This window comes from Oncorhynchus clarkii, chromosome 28 (genome assembly GCF_045791955.1).
Source record: "Oncorhynchus clarkii lewisi isolate Uvic-CL-2024 chromosome 28, UVic_Ocla_1.0, whole genome shotgun sequence".
Lineage (NCBI taxonomy): Eukaryota > Metazoa > Chordata > Actinopteri > Salmoniformes > Salmonidae > Oncorhynchus > Oncorhynchus clarkii.
In genome coordinates, this window is record NC_092174.1 from 10,793,866 (window position 1) to 10,821,442 (window position 27,577).

Consider the following 27,577-nt stretch of genomic DNA (forward strand, 5'->3'; position numbering starts at 1 on the left):
CTCAATCGTATAGTTGTCATCCTGGATGGCTTGCAGATGGATAGGGAAAGAGAGAGAGAGAGGAAAAATAGAAAAAAAGCGATGGCAAGGGGGTTAGGTTGGTTTGTCCTTTACTAATCTCTTCCTCAAGCTATTGCACAGAGCACATAGGCAATACCGAGAATCCGTGCCTGGGGAGGAAGTCTGGTGCGTGAGACAAGTCATTTTACACAACGCTCGACTGGAACTAATTTGCCTGAGCGGGGACTCAAGAGTCATGATTTACACATCTCTGGACAACATCGCTAAACACTCATGTGATGGGGAAAGAGACTGAGATACAGTGTCTTAGATCCTAAATTAACAAGGAAGGAATGGTAAAATCCCTCAATTATTGTAATGCTTCATAAAGCTACAAAGGATCTACAGGCTTATTTCCATGGTAAAGTATTACTCGATTTAATTAATTTGGGGAATTGTTACTTGCATTTCAATAATCGGAGACTGAATAAATCGCATGTGTTTTTGCTGCGTTGACTCTGATGCTTGCTGTCGGTTTATTGTAAATATTAGCACAAAACCAAATATTTGTATAACTAAACCAAGATAGACCACAGCTTGTCGATTCCAACGGGAACAAATGAGTCATAGTGGGCATACTAGAACAAGCAAGGAGGAGGGCAGAGCCAAGCACGCTCTAGCGATATCCAATCGGCATGTTTTAGTGACAGCTGCATATTTCCGTTAGGGAACGCCTACTCCGAAGTGCGCGTGTGCAATAACTCAATTCGCCTTTGCACTCCTAAACAGCGCGATTTAATAAAAAACACTTTTGCAAAGGGTGAAGTCTACAAAACTTAGTCCGTTCTGTTCATAACAGATTTTAGTTTTGGGAACCGAAAACTGTATTGACACCAAATGTTTAGTTGATGAGAAGATTTGCAGAATGCCGGCCAAAATCCATCTCGTTCCATCGTCTCCCACTGCCCACCAGTGGACTTCCACTCACTACCATATTTGGTAGTTAGTAGAAACGCCAACCGGATGCTTCACATTTATACATCCAGAGAAATATCTGTCTCATTGTTCTATCTGTGACAAAACATTTTACCAGCATGGAGAACGAGCCACGAAAAAGAGTCGCTCGCTCTTCAAAACCAGGCAAAAGGGGTTTGTTTTTATAAGATATCATCAGACCGGTATTAACACTGTTTAGATATTGTTGGGTCTCTGTGGGTCCTCAAAAAGTGATGGAAACGAAGCTATCGTTCTTTCAACTAACGTTTCGGTTGTGTTTACGTAGCTATAGCTAATTTAGCTAGCAAGCTGCAAATGCAACCATAGCATAACGTTAACTGGCTAACGTTACTTTTATGGGTAAATTACAGTATACAGCCAACTTCCTCATATGAGCACTGACACCTAATTTTACTTATTTGACAGATGGGAAGAGTGTCAAAGAAGCACAGGCCGCTGCAGAGGAAGCAAGAAGGTATTTAACGTGAGCCTGAGTACCAGTCTCTTATGCTAGTTACAGTGCCTTCAGAAAGTATTCATACCCCTTGACTTATTCCACATTTTGTTGTGTTACAGCCTAAATTTAAAATTGATTTAAATATGTTTTTCTTATAAATCATCTACACACTACTGCATAATGACAAAGTCAAAACATGTTTGTTTTTTGACATTTTTATCAATTGTTAAATACAGAAATATCTGTATATAAGTATTCCCACCCCCGAGTCAATACACATTAGAATCACCTTTGGCAACGATTACAGCTGTGAGTCTTTCTGGGTAAGTCTCTAAGAGCTTTGCACACCTGGATTGTATGATATTTGCACATTATTCTTTAAAAAATTGTTCAAGCTCTGTCAAGTTGGTTGTTGATAATTGCTAAACAACAATTTTCAAGCAGATTTATGTAAACTGTAACTAGGCCACTGAAGGACATTCAATGTCATCTTGGTAAGTGTTCCAGCGTGTATTTGACCTTGTGTTTTAGGTTAAAGTCCATCTGGAAGGTGAATTTGTTCCCAGTGTCTGCTAGAAAGTAGACTGAACCAGGTTTTCCTTTAGGATTTTGCCTGTGCTTAGCACTATTGCAATTCCCCTTCTTGATTTTATTTTTGTACTTTTTACCCCTTTTTCTCCCCAATTTTCGTGATATCCAATTGGTAGATACAGTCTTGTCCCATCGCTGCAACTCCTCTATGGACTCGGGAGATGCGAAGGTCGAGAGCCATGCGTCCTCCGCAACACGACCCTGCCAAGCCGCACTGCTTCTTGACACACTAATCACTTAACCCAGAAGACCAATGTGCACCAATGTGTTGGAGGAAACACCGTCCAGCTGGTGACCGAAGTCAGCTTGCAGGTGCCCGGCCGGTCTTAGACCGCTGCGCCACTCAGGAGGCAGTTTGTCCTTATTTTGAATTGAAGCTATACAGAGTTGGTTAGAATTCCAATTTTATACTCCCAGAAGAGGCAGCATCTGTATTAGAGGTCGACCAATTATGATTTTTCAACGGCGATAGCGATTTATTGGAGGACCAAAAAAAAGCCGCTACCGATTAATTTACAACAATACAATTACAACAATACTGAATGAACACTTATTTTACCTTAATATAATACATCAATAAAATCAATTTAGCCTCCAATAAATAATGAAACATTTTCAATTTGGTTTAAATAATGCAAAAACAAAGTGTTGGAGAAGAAAGTAAAAGTGCAATATGTGCCATGTAAGAAAGCTAACGTTTAAGTTCCTTGAGTCTTCAATATTCCCAGGTAAGAAGTTTTAGGTTGTAGTTATTATAGGAATTATAGGACTATTTCTCTCTCTACGATTTGTATTTCATATATCTTTGACTATTGGATGTTCTTATAGGCACTTTAGTATTGCCAGTGTAACAGTATAGCTTCCATCCCTCTCCTCGCCTGGGCTCGAACCAGAAACACATCGACAACAGCCACCCTCGAAGCAGCGTTTCCCATGCAGAGCAAGGGGAACAACTGCTCCAAGTCTCAGAGTGAGTGACGTTTGAAACGCTATTAGCACGCACCCCGCCATTTCACATTGGTTACACCAGCCTAATCTTGGGAGTTGATAGGCTTGAAGTCATAAACAGCTCAATGCGTGAAAAATTGCGAAGAGCTGCTGGCAAAACGCACAAAAGTGCTGTTTGAATGAATGCTTACGAGCATGCTGGTGCCTACCATCGCTCAGTCAGACTGCTCTATCAAATAGACTTAATTATAACATAATAACACACAGAAATACGAGCCTTGGGTCATTAATATGGTCGAATCCGGAAACTATAATTTCGAAAACAAAACGTTTATTCTTTCAGTGAAATACGGAACCGTTACGTATTTTATCTAACGGATGGCATCCCTAAGTCTAAATATTGCTATTACATTGCACAACCTTCAATGTTATGTCATAATTACGTAAAATTCTGGCAAATTAGTTCGCAATGAGCTAAGCGGCCCAAACTGTTGCACATACCCTGACTCTGCGTGCAATGAACGCAAGAAAAGTGACACAATTTCACCTGGTTAATATTAGAGGTCGACCGATTAATCGGAATGGCCGATTAATTAGGGCCGATTTCAAGTTTTCATAACAATCCGAAATCTGTATTTTTGGGCGCCGATTTTATTTATTTAAAAATAAAAAAATTATACCTTTATTTAACTAGGCAAGTCAGTTAAGAACACATTATTATTTTCAATGACGGCCTAGGAACGGTGGGTTAACTGCCTCGTTCAGGGACAGAACGACAGATTTTCACCTTGTCGGCTCGGGGGATCCAATCTTGTAACCTTACAGTTAACTACTCCAACGCAATAACGAACTGCCTCTCTCTCATTGCACTCCACAAGGAGACTGCCTGTTACGCAAATGCAGTAAGCCAAGGTAAGTTGCTAGCTAGCATTAAACTTATCTTATAAAAAACAATCAATCATAATCAATAGTTAACTACACATGGTTGTTGATATTACTAGATATTATCTAGCGTGTCCTGCGTTGCATATAATCTGACTGAGCATTCAAGCATACAAGTATCTAAGTATCTGACTGAGCTGTGGTAGGCAGAAGCAGGCGCGTAAACATTCATTCAAACAGCACTTTCATGCATTTTGCCAGCAGCTCTTCGTTGTGCGTCAAGCATTGCTCTGTTTATGACTTCAAGCCTATCAACTCCCGAGATGAGGCTGGTGTAACCGAAGTGAAATGGCTAGCTAGTTAGTGCGTGCTAATAGCGTTTTAAACGTCACTCGCTCTGAGCCTTCTAGTAGTTGTTCCCCTTGCTCTGCATGGGTAACACTGCTTCGATGATGGCTGTTGTCGTTGTGTTGCTCGTTCGAGCCCAGGGAGGAGCGAGGAGAGGGACGGAAGCTATACTGTTACACTGGCAATATTAAAGTGCCTATAAGAACATCTAATAGTCAAAGGTATATGAAATACAAATGGTATAGAGGGAAATAGTCCTATAATCACTATAATAACTACAACCTAAAACTTCTTACCTGGGAATATTGAAGACTCATGTTAAAAGGAACCACCAGCTTTCATAAGTTCTCATGTTCTGAGCAAGGAACTGAAACGTTAGCTTTCTTGCATAGAACATTTTGCACTTTTACTTTCTTCTCCAACACTTTGTTTTTGCATTATTTAAACCAAATTGAACATGTTTCATTATTTACTTGAGGCTAAATTGATTTTATTGATGTATTATATTAAGTTAAAATAAGTGTTCATTCAGTATTGTTGTAATTGTCATTATTACATATACATTTTTTAAATCGGCCGATTAATCGGTATCAGCTTTTTTTGGTCCTCCAATAATCGGTATCGGTATCGGCGTTGAAAAATCATAATCGGTCGACCTCTGGTTATTATTGCCTGATTTCCGATTGTTATGAAAACTTGAAATCGGACCTAATTAATCGGCCATTCCGATTAATCGGTCGACCTCTAATCTGTATTACAGCAAATAATATGGCTAAACTCCGATGTACGGATAAAGGATAAACCAATTGTCTTGGAGAGAATGTATAAAAAAGGTATCATGTTTATGAATGACATTGTAAACAACTAGGGTAGAATTATGTCATGCAACCAATTCATTCAGGTGTATGGAAATGTATGCTCAATTCAAAATTATAACCAACTGATCGCTGCCACAAAAATGGAAAAAGCAATTACTTAGAAAAAGGAATTAATTAGTTTGTCTGCAACCAATATTTTTTTAAATAAATGGCTTAAAATGACTAATATAAATCGTAAAATGTATCAGTTTCACTTACGGTCTAGAGGGTTAACAACTTTGCCACATAAAATTCAAGATAGTTGCCCCAATACCATGGCATCAGGTTTATGAACTGATATACAAAGCAACAACCGATGAATCAATTCACTCTTTTCATTTTAAGCTATTATATGACATTTTCACTACAAAAATAATGCTCAGTATATGGGGTGTTCAACAGTCAGACCGGTGCAGAGTCTGCCTTGTGGAACCAGAATCAATAGAGCATCTCTTTTGGTACTGTCCATCGCTGGCTTGTTTTTGGAGTCAGGTCCAGGAATGGTTGTTATGCCATAATATCAGGGTGTGGTTGGACCTGCAAACTGTATTGCTGGGGGAGTTGAACGACCACAGTCAGTCAACAAGAGATATTGTGCTCTTGGGTAAAAAAAATATAGATTTTTGGGGCAATTTCGGGCAGACATGTTGCAGATGGGGAGGTTCTAGTCCCTAATGAGACACCGTGATATAATGGAGGGATGTATTGCAGAAGGAAATGGTAGAATGATGATTTACTGGGAAAGATGGGTTGATCTGTGGCTGTCTGACGGGTGGAATTGATATACACGTGTAAAAAATGTTGAGGTCCTCCAATCAGGGGTGAGCATGAGATTGTTGTATGTTTTGCTTTTCGTTATTTACAGTGCATTCAGAAAGTATTCAGACCCCTTGACTTTTTCCACATTTTGTTACGTTACAGCCTTAATCTAAAATGTATTAAATTGTTTTTTTCCCTCGTCAATCTACACACAATACCCCATAATGGTTAAACAGTTTTTTAGAAATGTTTGCACATCTGAAATATCACATTCACATACATACATTTTCAGACCCTTTACTCAGTACTTTGTTGAGGCACTTTTGGCAGTGATTACAGCCTCAAGTCTTATTGGGTATGATGCTACAAGCTTGGCACACCTGTATTTGGAGAGTTTCTCATATTCTTCTCTGCAGATCCTCTCAAGGTCTGTCACTGCACAGCTATTTTCAGGTCTCCAGAGATGTTCGATCGGGTTCAAGTCCGGGCTCTGGCTGGGCCACTCAAGGACTTTCAGAGACTTGTCCCGAAGTCACTCCTGCGTTGTCTTTGCTGTGTGCTTAGGGTCGTTGTCCTGTTGGAAGTTGAACCTTCGTCCCAGTCTGAAGTCCTGTACGCTCTGGATCAGGTTTTCATCAAGGATCTCTCTGTACATTGCTGCGTTAATCTTTCTCTCGATACTGACTAGTCTCACAGTCCCTGAAAAACATCCCCACGGCATAATGCTTCCACCAACATGCTTCACCGTAGGGATGGTGCCAGGTTTCCTCCAGACGTGAGGCTTGGCTTTCAGGCCAAAGAGTTCAATCTTGGTTTCATCAGACCAGTGAGTCTTGTTTCACATGGTCTGAGAGTCCTTTAGGTGCCTTTTGGCAAACTCCAAGTGAGCTGTCATGTGCCTTTTACTGAGGAGTGGCTTCTGTCTGGCCACTTTACCATACATGTCTGATTGGTGGGGTGCTGCAGAGATGGTTGTCCTTCTGGAAGGTTCTCCCATCTCCACAGAGGATCTCTGGAGCTCTGTCAGAGTGGCCATCGGGTTCTTGGTCACCTCCCTGACCAAGGCCCTTCTCCCCGATTGCTCAGTTTGGCTGGGCTGACAGCTCTAGGAAGAGTCTTGGTGCTTCCAAACTTCTTCCATGTAAGAATGATGGAGGCCACTGTGTTCTTGGGGACCTTCAATGATGCAGACATGTTTTGGTATCATTCCCTAGATCCAGCAATGTCCCTAGTCCTTGCCGATGACAAGCATACCGATAACATGATACATCCACCACTATGCTTGAAAATATGAAGTGGTACTCTGTAATGTGTTGTATTGGATTTGCCCCAAACATAACACTTTGTATTCAGGACAAGAACTTAATTGCTTTGTCACATTTTTTGCAGTATTACTTTAGTGCCTTGTTGCAAACAGGTTGCATGTTTTGGAATATTTTTATTCTGTACAGGCTTCCTTTTCACTCTGTCAATTAGGTTAGTATTGTGAAGTAACTACAATGTTGTTCATCCGTTCTCTCCTCTCACAGCCATTAAACTCTGTAACTGTTTTAAAGTCACCATTGGCCTCATGGTGAAATCCCTGAGCGGTTTCCTTCCTCTCAGGCAACTGAGTTAGGAAGGACGCCTGTATCTTTGTAGTGACTGGGTGTATTGATACACCATCCAAAGTGTAATTAATAACTTCACCGTGTTCAAAGAGATATTTAATGTCTGCTTTTTTAAATTTTTAACCATTAACCAGTAGGTGCCTTTTTTGTGGATGCATTGGAAAACCTCCCTGGTCTTTGTGGTTGAATCTGTGTTTGAAATGAACTGCTCTAATGAGGGACCTTACAGATTATTGTATGTTTGGGGTACTGAGATGAGGTAGTCATTCAAAAAGCATGTTAAACACTATTATTGCACAGTTAGTCCATCTAATTTATTATGCAAATGTTTACTCCTGAACTTATTTAGGCTTGTGATAACAAAGGGGTGGAATACTTATTGACTCAAGACATTTTCATCTTTTAATTTGTAAACATTTCTAAAAACATATTTTCACTTTGACAGGACACAATCACAATTGTACTTATTTTACGTTTAGGCTGTAACACAACAAAACATGGGGGGGGGGGCGTGTGAGTACTTTATGAAGACACTGAACAAACCACGCCTTGTCATGCCAAGCAATTTGTCAATATGACACGAGTACAAGGAGTGGAATGTTAGCGCAAAACAGGTCTGGATTTCAGGCCAATGTGACAGTGGTTCCCAAACATATGAAGGTTGCTGTTGTCTTCATATTTTTGGGGGTTGAATACCATTACCAGTGTTGCTAGACTCCCATTTGTGAGCAGTGTTTGTCTCTGATATGGTCATACCCCCCCCCCCCCCCCAATGCGTCTCTCTGACTGTGGCGCTGACCGCGTAGAACCCCTGTCTCCCTAACCCCAGGAGAGAGGCAGTGAGGGAGACCCTGAGAGAGAAGCTGGATCTGGAGAAGAGGGCTCTGCAGGTGGTGGAGCGTCTCTTGGAGGACAGCGTAGCAGACGACTTCCTGGTTGACTGTGTGAGTACCATGGAGGTCAATACGCTGTCTACCTCCTATGGTCAATGCTGCAGGGCGAGCCGTGGGTAAGACGGTGACCGCGAATGAATGAAGCACGCAGAGTTGGAGCGGTTCCAGTCTTGTAAATTAGAAGAGGATCTGTGACCTCGTGAAAAGATTCAGTCACTGTCCATAGATATCAGTTGGTGGAGGAGCACGGCATTGTTATTTTGAGGTGGTGTGGGGCATCTGCCATGTGTTCATGATGTTCCTTTCAATGTCTGATTTGCAGGCAAGGTTGATCACTGCTGCCAATTACAAAGACACAGTTGAGGAGAGGTCCATTGTGAAGCTGTGCGGTTATCCTGTCTGTTCAAACAAACTGGGCAAGGTAAGGATTTGTGTATTTCTAAAGGGCTTTACCTTTTTACTTGCCTTCCAGTTCATGATTGGTCAAAAGGTATAATTGTTTTGTTTTTTTTACTAGGTCTCCACTCAACAGTTCAAAATTTCCACCAAAACCAATAAAGTCTATGACATCACGGAACGCAAGGTAAGTGCTCAGTCAGACACAGAGTCAGATACTTTGCTGTGTTGTGCCCAGCACTGCGAAAGAACGTGACTGACGTAAGACCGAAACGCGGCCCTTTCCCCCTCTGACCCAGAGCTTCTGCAGTAACTTCTGCTACAAAGCCTCCAAGTCCTTTGAGCTGCAGATATCAAAGAGCCCTCTGTGGCTGAGGCAGCACGAGAGGTAAGCCTGCACTGTTTTACTTCAGCACTGATATATATATATATATATATACAGTGCCTTGCAAAAGTATTCGGCCCCCTTGAACTTTGCGACCTTTTGCCACATTTCAGGCTTCAAACATAAAGATATAAAACTGTATTTTTTGTGAAGAATCAACAACAAGTGGGACACAATCATGAAGTGGAACGACATTTATTGGATATTTCAAACTTTTTTAACAAATCAAAAACTGAAAAATTGGGCGTGCAAAATTATTCAGCCCCTTTACTTTCAGTGCAGCAAACTCCCTCCAGAAGTTCAGTGAGGATCCCTGAATGATCCAATGTTGACCTAAATGACTAATGATGATAAATACAATCCACCTGTGTGTAATCAAGTCTCCGTATAAATGCACATGCACTGTGATAGTCTCAGAGGTCTGTTAAAAGCGCAGAGAGCATCATGAAGAACAAGGAACACACCAGGCAGGTCTGAGATACTGTTGTGAAGAAGTTTAAAGCCAGATTTGGATACAAAAGGATTTCCCAAGCTTTAAACATCCCAAGGAGCACTGTGCAAGCGATAATATTGAAATGGAAGGAGAATCAGACCACTGCAAATCTTCCAAGACCTGGCCGTCCCTCTAAACTTTCAGCTCATACAAGGAGAAGACTGATCAGAGATGCAGCCAAGAGGCCCATGATCACTCTGGATGAACTGCAGAGATCTACAGCTGAGGTGGGAGACTCTGTCCATAGGACAACAATCAGTCGTATATTGCACAAATCTGGCCTTTATGGAAGAGTGGCAAGAAGAAAGCCATTTCTTAAAGATATCCATAAAAAGTGTTGTTTAAAGTTTGCCACAAGCCACCTGGGAGACACACCAAACATGTGGAAGAAGGTGCTCTGGTCAGATGAAACCAAAATTGAACTTTTTGGCAACAATGCAAAACGTATGTTTGGCGTAAAAGCAACACAGCTGAACACACCATCCCCACTGTCAAACATGGTGGTGGCAGCATCATGGTTTGGGCCTGCTTTTCTTCAGCAGGGACAGGGAAGATGGTTAAAATTGATGGGAAGATGGATGGAGCCAAATACAGGACCATTCTGGAAGAAAACCTGATGGAGTCTGCAAAAGACCTGAGACTGGGACGGAGATTTCTCTTCCAACAAGACAATGATCCAAAACATAAAGCAAAATCTACAATGGAATGGTTCAAAAATAAACATATCCAGGTGTTAGAATGGCCAAGTCAAAGTCCAGACCTGAATCCAATCGAGAATCTGTGGAAAGAACTGAAAACTGCTGTTCACAAATGCTCTCCATCCAACCTCACTGAGCTCGAGCTGTTTTGCAAGGAGGAATGGGAAAAATTTTCAGTCTCTCGATGTGCAAAACTGATAGACATACCCCAAGCGACTTACAGCTGTAATCGCAGCAAAAGGTGGCGCTACAAAGTATTAACTTAAGGGGGCTGAATAATTTTGCACACCCAATTTTTCAGTTTTTGATTTGTTAAAAAAGTTTGAAATATCCAATAAATGTCGTTCCACTTCATGATTGTGTCCCACTTGTTGTTGATTCTTCACAAAAAAATACAGTTTTATATCTTTATGTTTGAAGCCTGAAATGTGGCAAAAGGTCGCAAAGTTCAAGGGGGCCGAATACTTTCGCAAGGCACTGTATATATGCTGAGGTAGGCAGCCATTTTTCTTTAGGTCCAAATTTGACCTAAATGTTAACTCCTCTCGTCATTTTCAGCCCCCCAGATGTGAAATTAATGAAGAAAGGAGATGGGTAAGTACACAACTTTTTCCCACAATGTCATTCAGTCTGGATGAATTGATACGATGTGGAGCTGTCATTCAACTGATTTAGAAGGTTTGGATGGATGGATAGGTATCGATCTATTTATCAAATCCATTCCTCAATCATTTAGTGCATAAAAATGCAGTAATTCGCAGACTGTGAACATAATTTTTTTTTTAACTACGGAACCATTGATATATCGATTGAGTGATTTGCTTGACTGACTGACTTCCCCCGGATTCCCTCCCCCTCTGTTTAGCGGTAGCACCGGAGAGGAGGTGAGGCTGGCTGAGAGGCGTCTCAGAGAGGATGATGTGGAGAACCCCCTTCCCTTGGACTCCGTGTCCCCCGAGGCCCCAGAGGACCCCAGGCGCTCCCCTACAGCCGGCCACAGCGACGACAGCGACGCAGAACACGACTTTGTCTCAAGCGTGGTCTCCCAGCGACGGGGACCCAGGGTGCACTGGGGCGATCTGCCCAAGCGCACCGCCGAAGGGGAGGGTAGGGAACCTGGAGAGGGGAAAGACGGGGAGAGAAGGTCGGGAGGGAAGGACACAACGGTGCCCAAGCAAATGCAAACAAATGAGGCGGAAGACAAGGAGGAGAATACAGAAGAATCACAGAAAGCACAAAGGAAGCCAAGCAATGGGACAGATGGACGCCAACAGCACACCACAGATACGAACCACCAGAGTGAGCAGCAATCTTTCCTGGGAGAGAGAGGGTCGCCAGAGGGCCAGTCTATGGAGGAAGCTACAGAGCTATTGAGCCAAGTTACAATACAGGATCGAGACCCAGCCACAGCTACGTCTTCTGCACTAACAGCCTACAGTGTACAGAATCAAGCACCAGCTCCAAACCCCAGTCCACAGGGGGACCCAGCACAGCCCACCCAGCCTGGCATCAACATCACCCAGGTGGGCATGAGCAGAAGGGGAGCCCAGGGGCTCCGGGGGCTCCTCAAGGGCCACGAAGCCGGGACTAAACCTGTCTCGGTCCGGCTGAACCTTCTAGAAGGCCTAAGGAGGACCTTCACTGAATGGATGACTGAGGAGACTATGAAGTTCCTATATGGCCCAGACCACTTTAGTAAAACACTGATAGAAACAAAGAAGGAGGAGGAAGAGGAGCTAGATGAAGATGACTTGGAGGACATTGTGAAGGATGGTGGGGAGGGACGTGAGACTGACTCCCAAGGGGGTCCAGGAAGGCCCTTGGCCCCGGCCCCAGACTACGACACCCTACGCAGGGAGACAGAGGAGATGGGGCTGAGGGTGAGGGAGTTCTACGAAGGGACGAAGGAAGTCCAGCGGGTGTCAGGGAAACAACATGCCAGAGGCGGAGACTCAGAGGTGAGTGGGGCAGGAGTGTATTGTAGCAACTGCCAGTGTCCAGATGGGGGCACTCTGTATAAGCATTGGAGAGATGTGACATGAAACTATCTCCTGTCTGTTGCCCTGTCTCTCTCCCTGTCTCTGTGTGTCTGTCTGTCTCACTCACTCATTGTATTCCTGTCCTCTCCAGAACCAGGGTGGGGCACTCCCGTTGGTTGACTCCCATGCCCAGCACCTCATCCAGAAACGGATTACAGTGGAGAAGCTCACTAAAGGGTGTGTGTGTGTGTGTTTGTGTGTGTAAAAACACTGCAACGGTTTTCAAAGTGCAAAGAACTGGGTTTCTGCGATGAATATATGGTCACCCGATGTGCTGACAATTGACAAACAGCAATATTACAGAAGCATTGAAGAGGACTGGCTCAGTCTTTAAACTTGCCGAATTTAACTTAGCGTCTTCTCATATGAAGAAAGTAAACAAAGTTGTTCTGTCTGTTTCTCTTTGCGGTCCGAAGCCTGAGAGACATCGTGGGTCCTCTGCGTCTCACCATGACTGACGTCTCCAGTGACCTCAACAGGCTGGTCAGAACCTTCAGGTCAGCGCCAGTGTGACCTTTTTAACACACCTTCTACAACGTCCCCAGACTGCGTCTGGGAGACTGGAACGTTGTACAGTCAGTATTTTACCTGGGCATGTATTCATAAACCGTAACAAAGTAGAAGTGCTGATCTAGGATCAGTTTTGCTCTTTTAGATCATAATGAATAAGATGATGTGACAGGTGGAGGGGGGGGGGGGGCTGTTCCTAGATCAGCACTCCTACTATGAGACACTGTAAGTATGGTATTTATGGAGAAGTTATGTGGTATCAAGGCTTCCACGAACTGCGTGGACTTTCTGGGGAGCTCCAAACGGGCCAGAAATGAACTCCGTTCCTGTCGTGGGCACTAACTAGGGTCGGATTGGCTGATTTTTAGTTGCAGTCAACAGGAAGCAGTGATTGGCCGAGTGCTATTGACTTCCTCTAGCTCAGAGGTTTTTGTCTTTTTGAATAGCATACCACTTGTCACACCTTTAGTGAGATGCCTGTTTCCAGGAATTCACCACTAGCTCCTGAGTCCTGCAGGCCCCCTGAGCTCCAACAACAAACTGTCATATCGAACAACTATAATTGTTTTGTCTGTATGATTTTGTCTCTGACATATGGTTGGACTGGTGATTTGGACTGCCAAGTTGAAGGAAAGGCCAGATATTTCTCGACTTTGTTTTTATTTTATTTAATGGAGAATCATAGTGTTGTCAGGCCTAATGGCAGTACTCATTTCTTTCAGCTTCTCAAAACCTGTGCTGTTTTATAGATTATTTATTTTACTATATTGTCTCTTTTATTTCCATGGCAGGTTTACAAACACCAACATCATCCACAAAGGCCCAGAGTGGACCCTGATTGCAGTGGTGCTCCTCCATTTGTAAGTGCTTCTTCCGTGTTTGTCCTGTTGCAGGAACAGCTGGAGAGCCTAGGATCAGTACAGAGGAAACCAGGGAGGGAGAGAGAAATCCCTGGAGGAACACCCTCTCAACAAACTCTACCTAGAGGGATTTATCTCTGTGTGTGTGTGCCCAGGGTGCACTGCAGAGAAGTGTGTGTGTGTGTTATTTTGGATGTCCTCTTTGATAGATCGCAAACAAACTGGAAGTCAACCTGTTAAAAAGTATGATTTCATTTATCAACATATGCAGAGAATGTGTACATTATTCTGAAAAACGCATACACAGGCCCTCATAGATGCAGCAATGCAAAGGTTTACGTGTGTGCGCCTGCATGTTTATGGTGGTCTTTGATATTTACACACACACAGTACGGTATACAGTATATGGTTTGTGTGTGTGGCATCTCCAATCTACAGTGTTTGCGTTCCCTTGCGTTGTGTGCCCTGTGCCAGATGGCGTGTGTGTGTGTGTGTGCGCCACTTCCCCGGGCAGGGCGTTAGCAGGCGCTGTTTGGGACAGTTCCATGCTGCTCCCGTTTGTGTACACACAGACACCTCTCTGCCTTACCTCATCCACCTGATTCCCCCCCCCCCCCCCCCCCCCCAGCCCTGGGAAACATTCCACCCCATCCCTAGCAGACCCACTGTGTGCACCCCCCCAGAGATGAGAGATTTTATAGCCTTGATTTTATAGAGGTCTCGATTTATATGCCGTCTCGATCTAATATTACCTGATCTACTAAAGTGGTCTTGATCCAGTCCTGTAGTCGCTGACTAGTAAAGCAACACACTCTATCGAGTAAGATGCTGACGAAACTGACGGCTCTCACAACGATTTGAAAGTGGCGCTGCTCTCAGGCGCAGTTTGGTTTCGACTGACTCACAATCTCTGTTACTTAGCCCTGAGCATTCAGACGCGGTCGTAATAAGACGCCTACGAGAGAGACTCTTATGAACACATCTTGCGTTGCGCTATAAGCTCACCGTAAAGCATTATACCTGTTCACAAGGCAATGCGGTGGATTTCCAGTCGCTCCCAAATTCTGGTCAATGTGCCCTTAAACTTTGAAAAACGTGCATTTCGCTGTTGATGAGATTTCTGAAAATGGTCAAGTTAGCCGTTACTGCCATCTAGAATTCTTGTACTTATTACTTCTTTACTACAGAGGCCTTCGTTTTTTTTCCCTGACCGTGTTGTTTGTTTTGCAGGTTATCAGAGGTATCCCCAGTGGTGCGGGAGGCCCTGGAGAGGCCGGCCTCAGTCGATTACCTCTCTACTCTGATGCAGGAGCTCCCACTGCTGGACCGGGACCTGCAGAGCCTGGTCCAGCTACTCAGAACCGCAGAGCTCTGTCCACACGAGCACACAGAGAAACGACAGACAAATCAATGAAAGTCTTCTTCTTCTGGACAACATTGTCCCCTATTATAAGAACTGTGGGGGAAGAGGAGTCAGTCCGGTTATCCTTTTTATTTATTTTGGTTGCTTTTTCGGTTTTCTATTTGTTGGTTGATTGTGTTCTGTTATTGAAAATTAAGAGTCAAATAATGACTTGTCTTCTCTCGGGCAATGTACAGTGCTTGATGTTGTAGTTCCCTAAAATGAAGACCGTGTAGGCATACCGTATCACTGACAAGGCTTGTTTTCAAACATAAATTCGTACACTAGTGCATAGTTGAGTGAATCTTTTGATACAGTGAATCTGATGCTGTAAATGTCTAAATCAAATCTTTAAAGTTTACAAGCCTCCAATGTTTAACCCTGTGCCTCTATACAACCAAATAAAATCACTCAGGTTTTACTGTCTAAAAACGTCATGTGTTGTCGACTATGTTGCCTAACTGTAAGAGGATGGTGCAATAAAAGTGATGCTGTTTCTCCCAACTTCCTTAACGGCAGTGTAAATGTCATTTGTTCCAAGTGTGTTAAAGCATGTGTCTGATAATATTTGGTTTGGACCAGGTAGCGCACACGAATGGGAAATGAACGTGAATAATTGTATTTGATTCAAACATTTTAGGATCATACAGATAAAGCCTAGTAGTTCTGAAGCATTTTGCTTGTAGGCCTTGAGTAAAAATTTTCATTTTGTTGGTGTGAGTATATTCATTTTTTTTCCCCTTGCTCATTTCAAGAATGTGTTTAAACAATTGACAATTCCACTGCACCACCTTCATTCAACTCACTGACAGGCCTACTATTCATTAAGAATATATTTTAGCATGTTTGGTTTAGAATCCTGCACTTTAGAACTTAAGCCTTTATGTTTTACAAAAGATAAGGGGCCATTAAAAATAGTGTGACAGTGTTATAATTTAAGCTGGAATAGAATGGGCATTGATTAATATGACATTTTCACAAATAGCCTACTAAGCATGAAATTGCTGAGTAGTATTGCATTTAATCGTTTTCTTCTGCCAGGGAAAAAAACAAAAGATTAAGCACAAATATAAATATGCCTAGTTGGGCATCACAACCAACACTTCTAAATCATGTATTTTGTGTTGTGTAAAATGTTAAAGACAATTTGGCCTATAACAATACTAGTATTGCATAAATGTATTTTGAAATTGACATAATTGCACATACTATTAAAATGTATTCGTTAATCATTCCTCTGAAATTTGACATTTACTTCCATATTAGCCTGGTTTCTTCTCAATCCTCCAGCACAATTTTTGCTGTTCGCGGTTTTTCATTTAAATCCATGTTGTGTGTCTTTGTGCCTCCTCAGATCCACTTTCCGTTGGAATCCCTTGACGCAGAGGTCGCAGCAGAACGGTTTATAGCCCGTGTGCTTGCGGCTGTGCGTGATGAGGTTGGAGCTCTGACTGAAGGCCTTCCCGCATACCTGGCACTTGTGCGGTTTCTCACCTGATAATGTAAACAAACAAGTTTCATTATGCAAGTGTCCATTTGAGCTCTCCATATTGATGTGCTGTTATTCTTCTCGTAATTGTCTGACTTAGAAACTTAATATCTTAACTTACTTTTTGTTTGGTTGACCACTTTTGAATAATTGGCTAATACAAAACCGTGTATATCATTTTTTTTTAATAATGAACGTGTGGTGGGAGCGTAATCTCTCACCTGTATGGATGAAGGTGTGTTTCTTCATGTCCGACTTCTGATGGAATCTCTTACCGCAGTACTGACAGGGGTAGGGGCGCGTGTCCGAGTGGATGAGCAGGTGCGTGGACAGCGTGGACGATCGCTTGAAGCTTTTGCAACAGATTTTGCAGTCGAAGCTCCTCTCCTGAGAATCGGGTAAAATGTGAGAAAGTCAAGTATATGTGAGTGCGACTTGTTGCCATCTACAATTTAGGTTTCGTTCACGTTGTTTTTTTTTTTAGCAAATACGGAGGCATTTGAGCCCTAATTACGTGTGAGTGAACGGCTTTATGTTGTTCCAAGCTCACTGCGTGCCCAAATGTTTTCCAACACATTCCACAGGTGAAGGGTCGTGCTCCGCTGTGCGACCGACGGACGTGAACTTCCAACCCGTGCGGTGTCGAGAAGACCTTTTGGAGAAGATGAAAGCGATCATAGTTAATAGCCTACCATATTGATGCCGAATGTGTTTATTAGTGGAAACCATCTCATTCAAATCGAACAATTTACCTTAGTATGCATTATGGTGGAGGAGTATGGATAGGCTTACCTTGCAACACTTAATGCATTTGTACGATCTGCTTGGCTCTATACGGGAACAGATGAGATCGGATTCAGACTTGATCTTAGAGACCTTGAGGTCCGAGTATAATTGGTCGGAGTCCCACATTTTATAGGTAGGGAACACCGTAGACCCAAAGTCCCGGTAAAATCCTGTGTGCGGGCCCCGCTGTGCGTAAATGGGGGAGTTGGAGGCACCATCCTCGGATCCATCGATACCCATCTGTGTGTCAGGCTCCAGAGTTGTGGAGAGATTCTGTTGGTATGTTCGCTGCACAAGGTGCCTGAGCTTGGAACCAGAGTAGGTAGTCCATGCATAAGGACGGAATGGAATGGCGAAAGGTTGAGCGTTGTCTACTGACGGAGTGAAACATGGTTCCGAATCTGGAAAATATTTGGACTATATGAGTCGTCACGTTTCCATATACTGTTTACAAAAAATAGCCAATAATGACTCAATAATACACCCTTTTAATATGCAGGTAAAACCCCATGGGGCAGGATGAAAAGTGATAAATATTAAAAGCTGAGGGACATTCTCAGATAACCATGTTTGGAGATGCATTGCGCAACAAACTGTAAATACAGACCTTGTGATGCAGATGGAGATGGAGGGCGCCAGTAGTAGTCATAGTCCGGGAAGCGGTCGCACACGTTGCCCTCGTGGCTCAGCGGGGAGGTGGATAACCGGTCAGCCGTGCGCACTAGATAGGACTCGGGGGAGCGCTTGCCATGGTTATGAGCATCCTGCGCGTCACAGCTCCCCTCAACCTGCGGTTTGCGCTCTACAGTCTCAGAGAAAGCAAAGATTAGCACTTAATTCAAGCTCATAATATCCGTCTCAGATTTATTGTAGTTGTGAATTCTAAAGTGAAACATAATAGATTCCACGCGAATTTAGCGAAATGAGAAACGTATCATTACAGGTACGTTTTTTTTTTAAACAAACGTAGGCTAATTATTCCTTGTGTGCGTAAAGGCTCATGGATAACAATTACGCATGACATTTATTCAAAGCACTGCAACATCATAAATGGACGCACCTGCGCATATAAGGGATACATTAGTATCCAGTTTTATGTAATCATCATCCAGGTATCGGGGTTGGTGGTAGCTATGTGCCCGTTTACTCTTCACCAAAAATGACCTCGGCATGGTTACTATTCGCTGCGTGACTCTCAAGGTCCCTGGTCACTTGTGATGACATCCTCTCCGTCCACACCGCCTATTTTATCTCCAGAAAGATTTGAACACCATTGGTTGAAAAGGCACATGCGCGTTTACAAGGTTTTGTGAGCATGTGAGGCAGGTGGCCAAAGGGACCACTGCCCCCCACGGTCTCCGTTTGTGATTGTAAACCACAATTTATTATATTTTCTAAAATATCATTGAGAGAACACATAGTTATTTCCTTTAATGGCAGGTGACATTTGCGTTAGTTCAGAATCAGATGACATGATCGTATTTGGTTTATATTTTACCGTGGTTGACGGGTTAAAATGGGTATAAACTTACTGGAACTTTCCCTTGACTAGGCTATCATGTGGAATATTTAGACTATTTGTGACTTTTAAGCCCCAACCCTCCCTTCATCATGGCCCACGCAACAAGGCTCATGTCGATGTAAACGGATCCTGTGGTACCTCCTCCAATCAGAGCTCACCGGCGATGATATCCCGTTAATGACGCACTCCATGTAGCAGCCTGTAGATTCGGACATGAGGTATCCCTTACAAGAGCCTTCGTCAGTTAACGTGCTGGCTCATTCATCCAGATTGATCCAATAACTTCGTCCAAATGTATCATATCGAAAGCTTGGAAATATAAGGTTCTATCTGCAAAAAGATGACTCAGATTGACTTTAAAGTTCCCGAAACCTCATTGGTTTGAATAGTGTGTGCTATTTTTTTTAATCTTGTATTATTTTTTAACTTAACATTAAATTGGCGTATTTAGAGTATTATATAGGTAGAGAACATTGAACAGAAAAAGGCTAAGTCAATAACTAAATGTCCTCTCAAGCTCTTAATATTCAAATGCCAATGTATGGCAAGGCCCAAATATGATTTCAGTAGGATCTCCCTGATGAAACAAATGTCGGAGTGAACTGAGATGTTGTCATTTTGCCTATTTCAGACATCAGAACGCTTCAAATGAAACCATTGCGAGGAATTTCGTGTTCAAGATTGCCTGAAACCAAAGTGATATCGATTTCTCGGCCATGAAATAACGTTGTTGGTTGTACCTGTAGAACAACTTGAGAAAGGTAAAGTTGGAACATATGCTCGATACCCAACAGCCGAAATTGCTTAACCGCTCTTAGATTATTATATTTCTTTTGACAGGGCAATTTGAGTTACAACTAAGATTTCCCACAGTGTAACGGGTTTCTTCCTGGGAAGGAGAGGAGGACCAAAACGCAGCGTGGTTGAAGTTCATGGTTCTTTAATAAGAGACACAACATGAACAAACTACAAAACAATAAACATGGCAAAACCGAAACAGCCCTATCTGGTGCATAAAAGACAGGGAACAACCACCCACAAAACAGGCTACCTAAATATGGTTCCCAATCAGAGACAATAACTAACACCTGCCCCTGATTGAGAACCATATCAGGCCAAACATAGAAATAGACAAACAACATAGAATGCCCACCCAGCTCACCAACACTAAAACAAGGAAAACACAAAAGAAATATGGTCAGAACGTGACATTTTCAAAAATAGCCTACTAAGCATGAAATTGCTGAGTAGTATTGCATTTAATCGTTTTCTTCTGCCAGGGAAAAAAACAAAAGATTAAGCACAAATATAAATATGCCTAGTTGGGCATCACAACCAACACTTCTAAATCATGTATTTTGTGTTGTGTAAAATGTTAAAGACAATTTGGCCTATAACAAAACTAGTATTGCATAAATGTATTTTGAAATTGACATAATTGCATATACTATTAAAATTAATTCGTTAATCCTTCCTCTGAAATTTGACATATTTACTTCCATATTAGCCTAGTTTCTTCTCAATCCTCCAGCACAATTTTTGCTGTTCGCGGTTTTTCATTTAAATCCATGTTGTGTGTCTTTGTGCCTCCTCAGATCCACTTTCCGTTGGAATCCCTTGACGCAGAGGTCGCAGCAGAACGGTTTATAGCCCGTGTGCTTGCGGCTGTGCGTGATGAGGTTGGAGCTCTGACTGAAGGCCTTCCCGCATACCTGGCACTTGTGCGGTTTCTCACCTGATAATGTAAACAAACAAGTTTCATTATGAAAGTGTCCATTTGAGCACTCCATATTGATGTGCTGTTATTCTTCTCGTAATTGTCTGACTTAGAAACTTAATATCTTAACTTACTTTTTGTTTGGTTGACTACTTTTGAATAATTGGCTAATACAAAACCGTGTATATCATTTTTTTAAATAATGAACGTGTGGTGGGAGCGTAATCTCTCACCTGTATGGATGAAGGTGTGTTTCTTCATGTCCGACTTCTGATGGAATCTCTTACCACAGTACTGACAGGGGTAGGGGCGCGTGTCCGAGTGGATGAGCAGGTGCGTGGACAGCGTGGACGATCGCTTGAAGCTTTTGCAACAGATTTTGCAGTCGAAGCTCCTCTCCTGAGAATCGGGTAAAATGTGAGAAAGTCAAGTATATGTGAGTGCGACTTGTTGCCATCTACAATTTAGGTTTCGTTCACGTTGTTTTTTTTTTAGCAAATACGGAGGCATTTGAGCCCTAATTACCTGTGAGTGAACGGCTTTATGTTGTTCCAAGCTCACTGCGTGCCCAAATGTTTTCCAACACATTCCACAGGTGAAGGGTCGTGCTCCGCTGTGCGACCGACGGACGTGAACTTCCAACCCGTGCGGTGTCGAGAAGACCTTTTGGAGAAGATGAAAGCGATCATAGTTAATAGCCTACCATATTGATGCCGAATGTGTTTATTAGTGGAAACCATCTCATTCAAATCGAACAATTTACCTTAGTATGCATTATGGTGGAGGAGTATGGATAGGCTTACCTTGCAACACTTAATGCATTTGTACGATCTGCTTGGCTCTATACGGGAACAGATGAGATCGGATTCAGACTTGATCTTAGAGACCTTGAGGTCCGAGTATAATTGGTCGGAGTCCCACATTTTATAGGTAGGGAACACCGTAGACCCAAAGTCCCGGTAAAATCCTGTGTGCGGGCCCCGCTGTGCGTAAATGGGGGAGTTGGAGGCACCATCCTCGGATCCATCGATACCCATCTGTGTGTCAGGCTCCAGAGTTGTGGAGAGATTCTGTTGGTATGTTCGCTGCACAAGGTGCCTGAGCTTGGAACCAGAGTAGGTAGTCCATGCATAAGGACGGAATGGAATGGCGAAAGGTTGAGCGTTGTCTACTGACGGAGTGAAACATGGTTCCGAATCTGGAAAATATTTGGACTATATGAGTCGTCACGTTTCCATATACTGTTTACAAAAAATAGCCAATAATGACTCAATAATACACCCTTTTAATATGCAGGTAAAACCCATTGGGGCAGAATGAAAAGTGATAAATATTAAAAGCTGAGGGACATTCTCAGATAACCATGTTTGGAGATGCATTGCGCACATGCGTAATGGTGACCAAGGACAGAGCAAAGATAGACATCAGAACAAATTGTAAATACAGACTTTGTGATGCAGATGGAGATGGAGGGCGCCAGTAGTAGTCATAGTCCGGGAAGCGGTCGCACACGTTGCCCTCGTGGCTCAGCGGGGAGGTGGATAACCGGTCAGCCGTGCGCACTAGATAGGACTCGGGGGAGCGCTTGCCATGGTTATGAGCATCCTGCGCGTCACAGCTCCCCTCAACCTGCGGTTTGCGCTCTACAGTCTCAGAGAAAGCAAAGATTAGAACTTAATTCAAGCTCATAATATCCGTCTCAGATTTATATTGTAGTTGTGAATTCTAAAGTGAAACATAATAGATTCCACGCGAATTTAGCGAAATGAGAAACGTATCATTACAGGTACGTTTTTTTTTAAACAAACGTAGGCTAATTATTCCTTGTGTGCGTAAAGGCTCATGGATAACAATTACGCATGACATTTATTCAAAGCACTGCAACATCATAAATGGACGCACCTGCGCATATAAGGGATACATTAGTATCCAGTTGTATGTACTCATCATCCAGGTATCGGGGTTGGTGGTAGCTATGTGCCCGTTTACTCTTCACCAAAAATGACCTCGGCATGGTTACTATTCGCTGCGTGACTCTCAAGGTCCCTGGTCACTTGTGATGACATCCTCTCCGTCCACACCGCCTATTTTATCTCCAGAAAGATTTGAACACCATTGGTTGAAAAGGCACATGCGCGTTTACAAGGTTTTGTGAGCATGTGAGGCAGGTGGCCAAAGGGACCACTGCCCCCCACGGTCTCCGTTTGTGATTGTAAACCACAATTTATTATATTTTCTAAAATATCATTTAGAGAACACATAGTTATTTCCTTTAATGGCAGGTGACATTTGCGTTAGTTCAGAATCAGATGACATGATCGTATTTGGTTTATATTTTACCGTGGTTGACGGGTTAAAATGGGTATAAACTTACTGGAACTTTCCCTTGACTAGGCTATAATGTGGAATATTTAGACTATTTGTGACTTTTAAGCCCCCAACCCTCCCTTCCGCATGGCCCATGCAACAAGGCTCATGTCGATGTAAACGGATCCTGTGGTACCTCCTCCAATCAGAGCTCACCGGCGATGATATCCCGTTAATGACGCACTCCATGTAGCAGCGGACATGAGGTATCCCTTACAAGAGCCTTCGTCAGTTAAGGTGCTGGCTCATTCATCCAGATTGATCCAATAACTTCGTCCAAATGTATCATATCGAAAGTTTGGAAATATAAGGTTCTGTCTGCAAAAAGATGACTCTGAGATTGACTTTAAAGTTCCCGAAACCTCATTGGTTTGAATAGTGTGAGCTATTTTTTTTATCTTGTATTATTTAACATTAAATTGGCGTATTTAGAGTATTATATAGGTAGAGAACATTGAACAGAAAAAGGCTACGTCAATAACTAAATTTCCTCTCAAGCTCTTAATATTCAAATGCCAATGTATGGTGAGGCCCAAATATGATTTCAGTAGGATCTCCCTGATGAAACAAATGTCGGAGTGAACTGAGATGTTGTAATTTTGCCTATTTCAGACATCAGAACGCTTCAAATGAAACCATTACGAGGAATTTTGTGTTCAAGATTGCCTGAAAGCAAAGTGATATCGATTTCTCGGCCATGAAATAACGTTGTTGGTTGTACCTGTAGAACAACTTGAGAAAGGTAAATTGCTTAACCGCTCTTAGATTATTATATTTATTTTGACAGGGCAATTTGAGTTACAACTAAGATTTCCCACAGTGTAACGGGTTTCTTCCTGGGAAGGAGAGGAGGACCAAAACGCAGCGTGGTTGAAGTTCATGGTTCTTTAATAAGAGACACAACATGAACAAACTACAAAACAATGAACATGGCAAAACCGAAACAGCCCTATCTGGTGCATAAAACACAAAGACAGGGAACAACCACCCACAAAACCCAACACAAAACAGGCTACCTAAATATGGTTCACAATCAGAGACAATGACTAACACCTGCCTCTGATTGAGAACCATATCAGGCCAAACATAGAAATAGACAAACTAGACACACAACATAGAATGCCCACCCAGCTCACGGCCTGACCAACACTAAAACAAGCAAAACACAAAAGAACTATGGTCAGAACGTGACAGTACCCCCCCCCCCCCCCCCCCCAAGGTGCGGACTCCAACCGCACAACCTAAACCTATAGGGGAGGGTCTGGGTGGGCATCTGTCCGCGGTGGTGGCTCTGGTGCTGGACGTGGACCCCACTCCATCATAGTCTTTGTCCACCTCATTGTCCGCCTCCTAAACACGGCGACCCTGCTAAATGGCCCCACTGGACTGAGGGGCAGCTCCGGACTGAGGGGCAGCTCCGGACTGAGGGGCAGCTCCGGACTGAGGGGCAGCTCTGGTCTGAGGGGCAGCTCTGGACTGAAGGGCAGCTCTGGACTGAAGGGCAGCTCCGGACTGGCTGACGACTCTGGCGGATCCTTGCTGAATGGCGGCTCTGGCGGATCGTGGCTGACTGGCGGCTCTGGCGGATCGTGGCTGACTGGCGGCTCTGGCGGATCCTGGCTGACTGGCGGCTCTGGCGGATCCTGGCTGACTGGCGGCTCTGGCGGATCCTGGCTGGCTGGCGGCTCTGGCGGATCCTGGCTGGCTGGCGGCTCTGGCGGATCCTGGCTGACTGGCGGTTCTGGCGGATCCTGGCGGCTCTGGAAGATCCTGGTGGCTCTGGAAGATCCTGGCTGACTGGCGGCTCTGGAAGATCCTGGCTGACTGGCAGCTCTGGAAGATCCTGGCTGACTGGCAGCTCTGGCGGCTCCCTGCAGACTGGCGGCTCTGGCGGCTCCCTGCAGACTGGCGGCTCTGGCGGCTCCCTGCAGACTGGCGGCTCTGGCGGCTCCCTGCAGACTGGCGGCTCTGGCGGCTCCCTGCAGACTGGCGGGAGACTCTAGCAGCTCTGGACAGGAGGGAGACTCTAGCAGCTCTGGACAGGCAGAGACTCTAGCAGCTCTGGACAGGCGGGAGACTCTAGCAGCTCTGGACAGGCGGGAGACTCTAGCAGCTCTGGACAGGCGAGGCGCACTGTAGGCCTGGTGCGTGGTGCCGGCACTGGTGGTACTGGGACGAGGACATGCACCTCAGGGCGAGTGCGGGGAGCTGCCACCGCAGGGCTGATATGTGGAGGTGGTACTGGATAGACTGGACCGTGCAGGCGCACTGGAGCGCTTGAGCACCGAGCCTGCCCAACCTTACCTGGTTGAATGCTCCCGGTCGCCCTGCCAGTGCGGCGAGGTGGAATATTGATTTGACTCTGTTTGTCTGGGCTGTGCAGGCGAACCGGGGACACCATGCGCAAGGCTGGTGCCATGTACGCCGGCCCAAGGAGACGCACTGGAGACCAGATGCGTAGAGCCGGCTTCATGGCACCTGGCTCGATGCCCACTCTAGCCTGGCTGATCCGAGGAGCTGGTATGTACCGCACCGGGCTATGCACCCGCACTGGGGACACCGTGCGCTCCACAGCATAACACCGTGCCTGCCCGGTCTCTCTCGCCCTCCGGTAAGCACAGGAAGTTGGCGCAGGCCTCCTACCTGGCTTCGCCACACTTCCTGTGTGCCCCCCCCAAGACATTTTTGGGGATGACTCTCGGGCTTCCATCCACGCCGCCGTGCTGCCTCCTCATACCAGTGCCTCTCCGCCTTCGCTGCCTCCAGCTCTTCTTTAGGGTGGCGATATTCTCTTGGCTGTGCCCAGGGTCCTTTCTCGTCTAGGATCTCCTCCCAAGTCCATTTTTCCAAATAGTGCTGCCTCTCTTGCTGTTGCTGCTGCTGCCTCTCCTGCTGTTGCTGCTTTTCACCACACCGCTTGGTCCTGTGTTGGTGGGTGGTTCTGTAACAGCTTTCTTCCTGGGAAGGAGAGGAGGACCAAAACGCAGCGTGGTTGAAGTTCATGGTTCTTTAATAAGAGACACTTAACATGAACAAACTGCAAAACGTGGCAAAACCGAAACAGCCCTATCTGGTGCATAAAACACAAAGACAGGGAACAACCACCCACAAAACCCAACACAAAACAGGCTACCTAAATATGGTTCCCAATCAGAGACAATGACTAACACCTGCCCTGATTGAGAACCATATCAGGCCAAACATATAAATAGACAAACTAGACACACAACATAGAATGCCCACCCAGCTCACGTCCTGACCAACACTAAAGCAAGGAAAACACAAAAGAACTATGGTCAGAACGTGACACACAGCCTACATTGCAACTTTAATTGATTGATCATCTCTTCTGCGTACCATATTTCCTCCACAAAAAGTAATTTCATTCTTTACCCTAAAACATTTGACACTCAACCACGTACACATAGAGGCATTAACAGTTATTATATTATTAAACTTGTCAAGAAACAAAACGACTTCAGTCACATTTCCAACATATATAATATGTGTTATTTCATGTCTAATGCATGGAGACCTTACTGTACACACTATTCACATAGACTCAGCTCACAGCGCCCCTCCTCTCTCATCTGAACATAGCGGCTGTCATGACCCTTAATTAACTGAGAACTTCCTGAAAGTCCAATTTTTTTTCACAACTTTCAGCAGATAGACATGGATTATTTGGCCTTATCGCTAATAGCCATGACACAAAGTCTATTGTAATCATTTGTACACCTATTTCAATTGGCCTACCTTGTTTGAAAATCAAGTCATATAAAATGGCTTTAACCAATTTGATTTAGTGCTATAGCAAGGTTATAAATCCTCTTTCATTACCAACAACTCCCAATGAATCATAATTTAAAAATTCCCACAGAGAAACCATGCTCCAAGTCATATCCCAATTTGACTCTGTTTGTCTATTTACAGCTCAAGGTGGGGCTGTGCGTTTGTAATTATGTTTCCAATATTAGACCTAGCCTGGCTAGACTCGTCCTTAGCCGTGACAGTGCCACTGCCCACACAGAAGCTGTGTCATTTCAGACAGGTCCTACACATTCCTTTAAATGGATCTCATATCCATTCATTATCTGTACTATTTGTGTACTTAATTGACCAGGCATCTTGACTGAAATGAATAGCCCATTGTTGTCTTCTCTCCTGTTTTTCACTCTTCCTACAGGTGCCAGTTCACGTGCATGAGGGCTTCCACTGTTAGAGCCAGAAGGACTGTCACTTGTTCCACCCATGCCTACTCTTACACACAGAGCAGGGCAATTGTGGCCTTCATTGTTTCCCTTTATGGATTTGATATCAGACCTAGGTTCAAATCATTTAGTTGGCTTGATTGAGCTTGCCTGGTGAAATGGAACCAACGGAATAGACCCGGGTGCAAACCTCGCCCATCTGGCGCTCCAGACAGACTTAATCAAACACTCAAAAGACTTGAAAGAAAACATATCAACTACTATTTGAACCCGGGTCTGTGAAATCTGTTTAATCTAAAGAGTTTTTTTTGTTTTTGCGCAGACTTAACATGGTGTGTCTGCATTGCACAAAAAATACACA

The 27,577-nt window shown here is 43.9% G+C and overlaps 3 protein-coding genes across 3 annotated transcripts in view; 1 reads left to right on the plus strand and 2 right to left on the minus strand.

Moving 5' to 3' along the window:
- The window catches only part of LOC139386592 (RNA polymerase II associated protein 2), a 32,502-nt gene extending 16,874 nt beyond the window's left edge, over window positions 1-15,628 (plus strand). Inside the window, 11 exon segments of the mRNA XM_071132271.1 lie at window positions 1,423-1,471; window positions 8,278-8,392; window positions 8,664-8,762; window positions 8,859-8,924; window positions 9,037-9,125; window positions 10,872-10,907; window positions 11,179-12,271; window positions 12,444-12,529; window positions 12,769-12,849; window positions 13,654-13,722; window positions 14,953-15,628. Coding sequence (XP_070988372.1) covers window positions 1,423-1,471; window positions 8,278-8,392; window positions 8,664-8,762; window positions 8,859-8,924; window positions 9,037-9,125; window positions 10,872-10,907; window positions 11,179-12,271; window positions 12,444-12,529; window positions 12,769-12,849; window positions 13,654-13,722; window positions 14,953-15,136 — 1,967 coding nt within the window. The 3' untranslated portion in view covers window positions 15,137-15,628.
- An 811-nt stretch (window positions 15,629-16,439) lies between these two features.
- LOC139387191 (zinc finger protein Gfi-1-like) lies at window positions 16,440-18,571 on the minus strand. Its single transcript, XM_071133258.1, has 6 exons — window positions 18,460-18,571; window positions 18,007-18,201; window positions 17,406-17,800; window positions 17,128-17,265; window positions 16,835-17,000; window positions 16,440-16,618 (listed from the first exon to the last, which is right to left on the minus strand). The coding sequence occupies exons 1-6, from the start codon at window positions 18,569-18,571 to the stop codon at window positions 16,440-16,442; spliced, it is 1,185 nt and encodes a 394-aa protein (XP_070989359.1).
- A 1,684-nt stretch (window positions 18,572-20,255) lies between these two features.
- LOC139387188 (zinc finger protein Gfi-1-like) lies at window positions 20,256-22,652 on the minus strand. Its single transcript, XM_071133253.1, has 6 exons — window positions 22,541-22,652; window positions 22,087-22,281; window positions 21,442-21,836; window positions 21,164-21,301; window positions 20,872-21,037; window positions 20,256-20,656 (listed from the first exon to the last, which is right to left on the minus strand). The coding sequence occupies exons 1-6, from the start codon at window positions 22,650-22,652 to the stop codon at window positions 20,478-20,480; spliced, it is 1,185 nt and encodes a 394-aa protein (XP_070989354.1). The 3' UTR covers window positions 20,256-20,477.
- Between the last annotated feature and the right edge of the window lie 4,925 nt (window positions 22,653-27,577).

Coding starts and splice junctions, on each gene's coding strand:
- LOC139387191 (XM_071133258.1), bottom strand. CDS start 18,571: ATGCCGAGGTCATTTTTGGTGAAGAGTAAACGGGCACATAGCTACCAC. Junction 18,202..18,459: donor TGTATCCCTTATATGCGCAG/GTGCGTCCATTT, acceptor CTGAGACTGTAG/AGCGCAAACCGCAGGTTGAG. Junction 17,801..18,006: donor ATCTCCATCTGCATCACAAG/GTCTGTATTTAC, acceptor AATATTTTCCAG/ATTCGGAACCATGTTTCACT.
- LOC139387188 (XM_071133253.1), bottom strand. CDS start 22,652: ATGCCGAGGTCATTTTTGGTGAAGAGTAAACGGGCACATAGCTACCAC. Junction 21,038..21,163: donor ATAAAGCCGTTCACTCACAG/GTAATTAGGGCT, acceptor CCCGATTCTCAG/GAGAGGAGCTTCGACTGCAA. Junction 20,657..20,871: donor ACACACCTTCATCCATACAG/GTGAGAGATTAC, acceptor TTACATTATCAG/GTGAGAAACCGCACAAGTGC.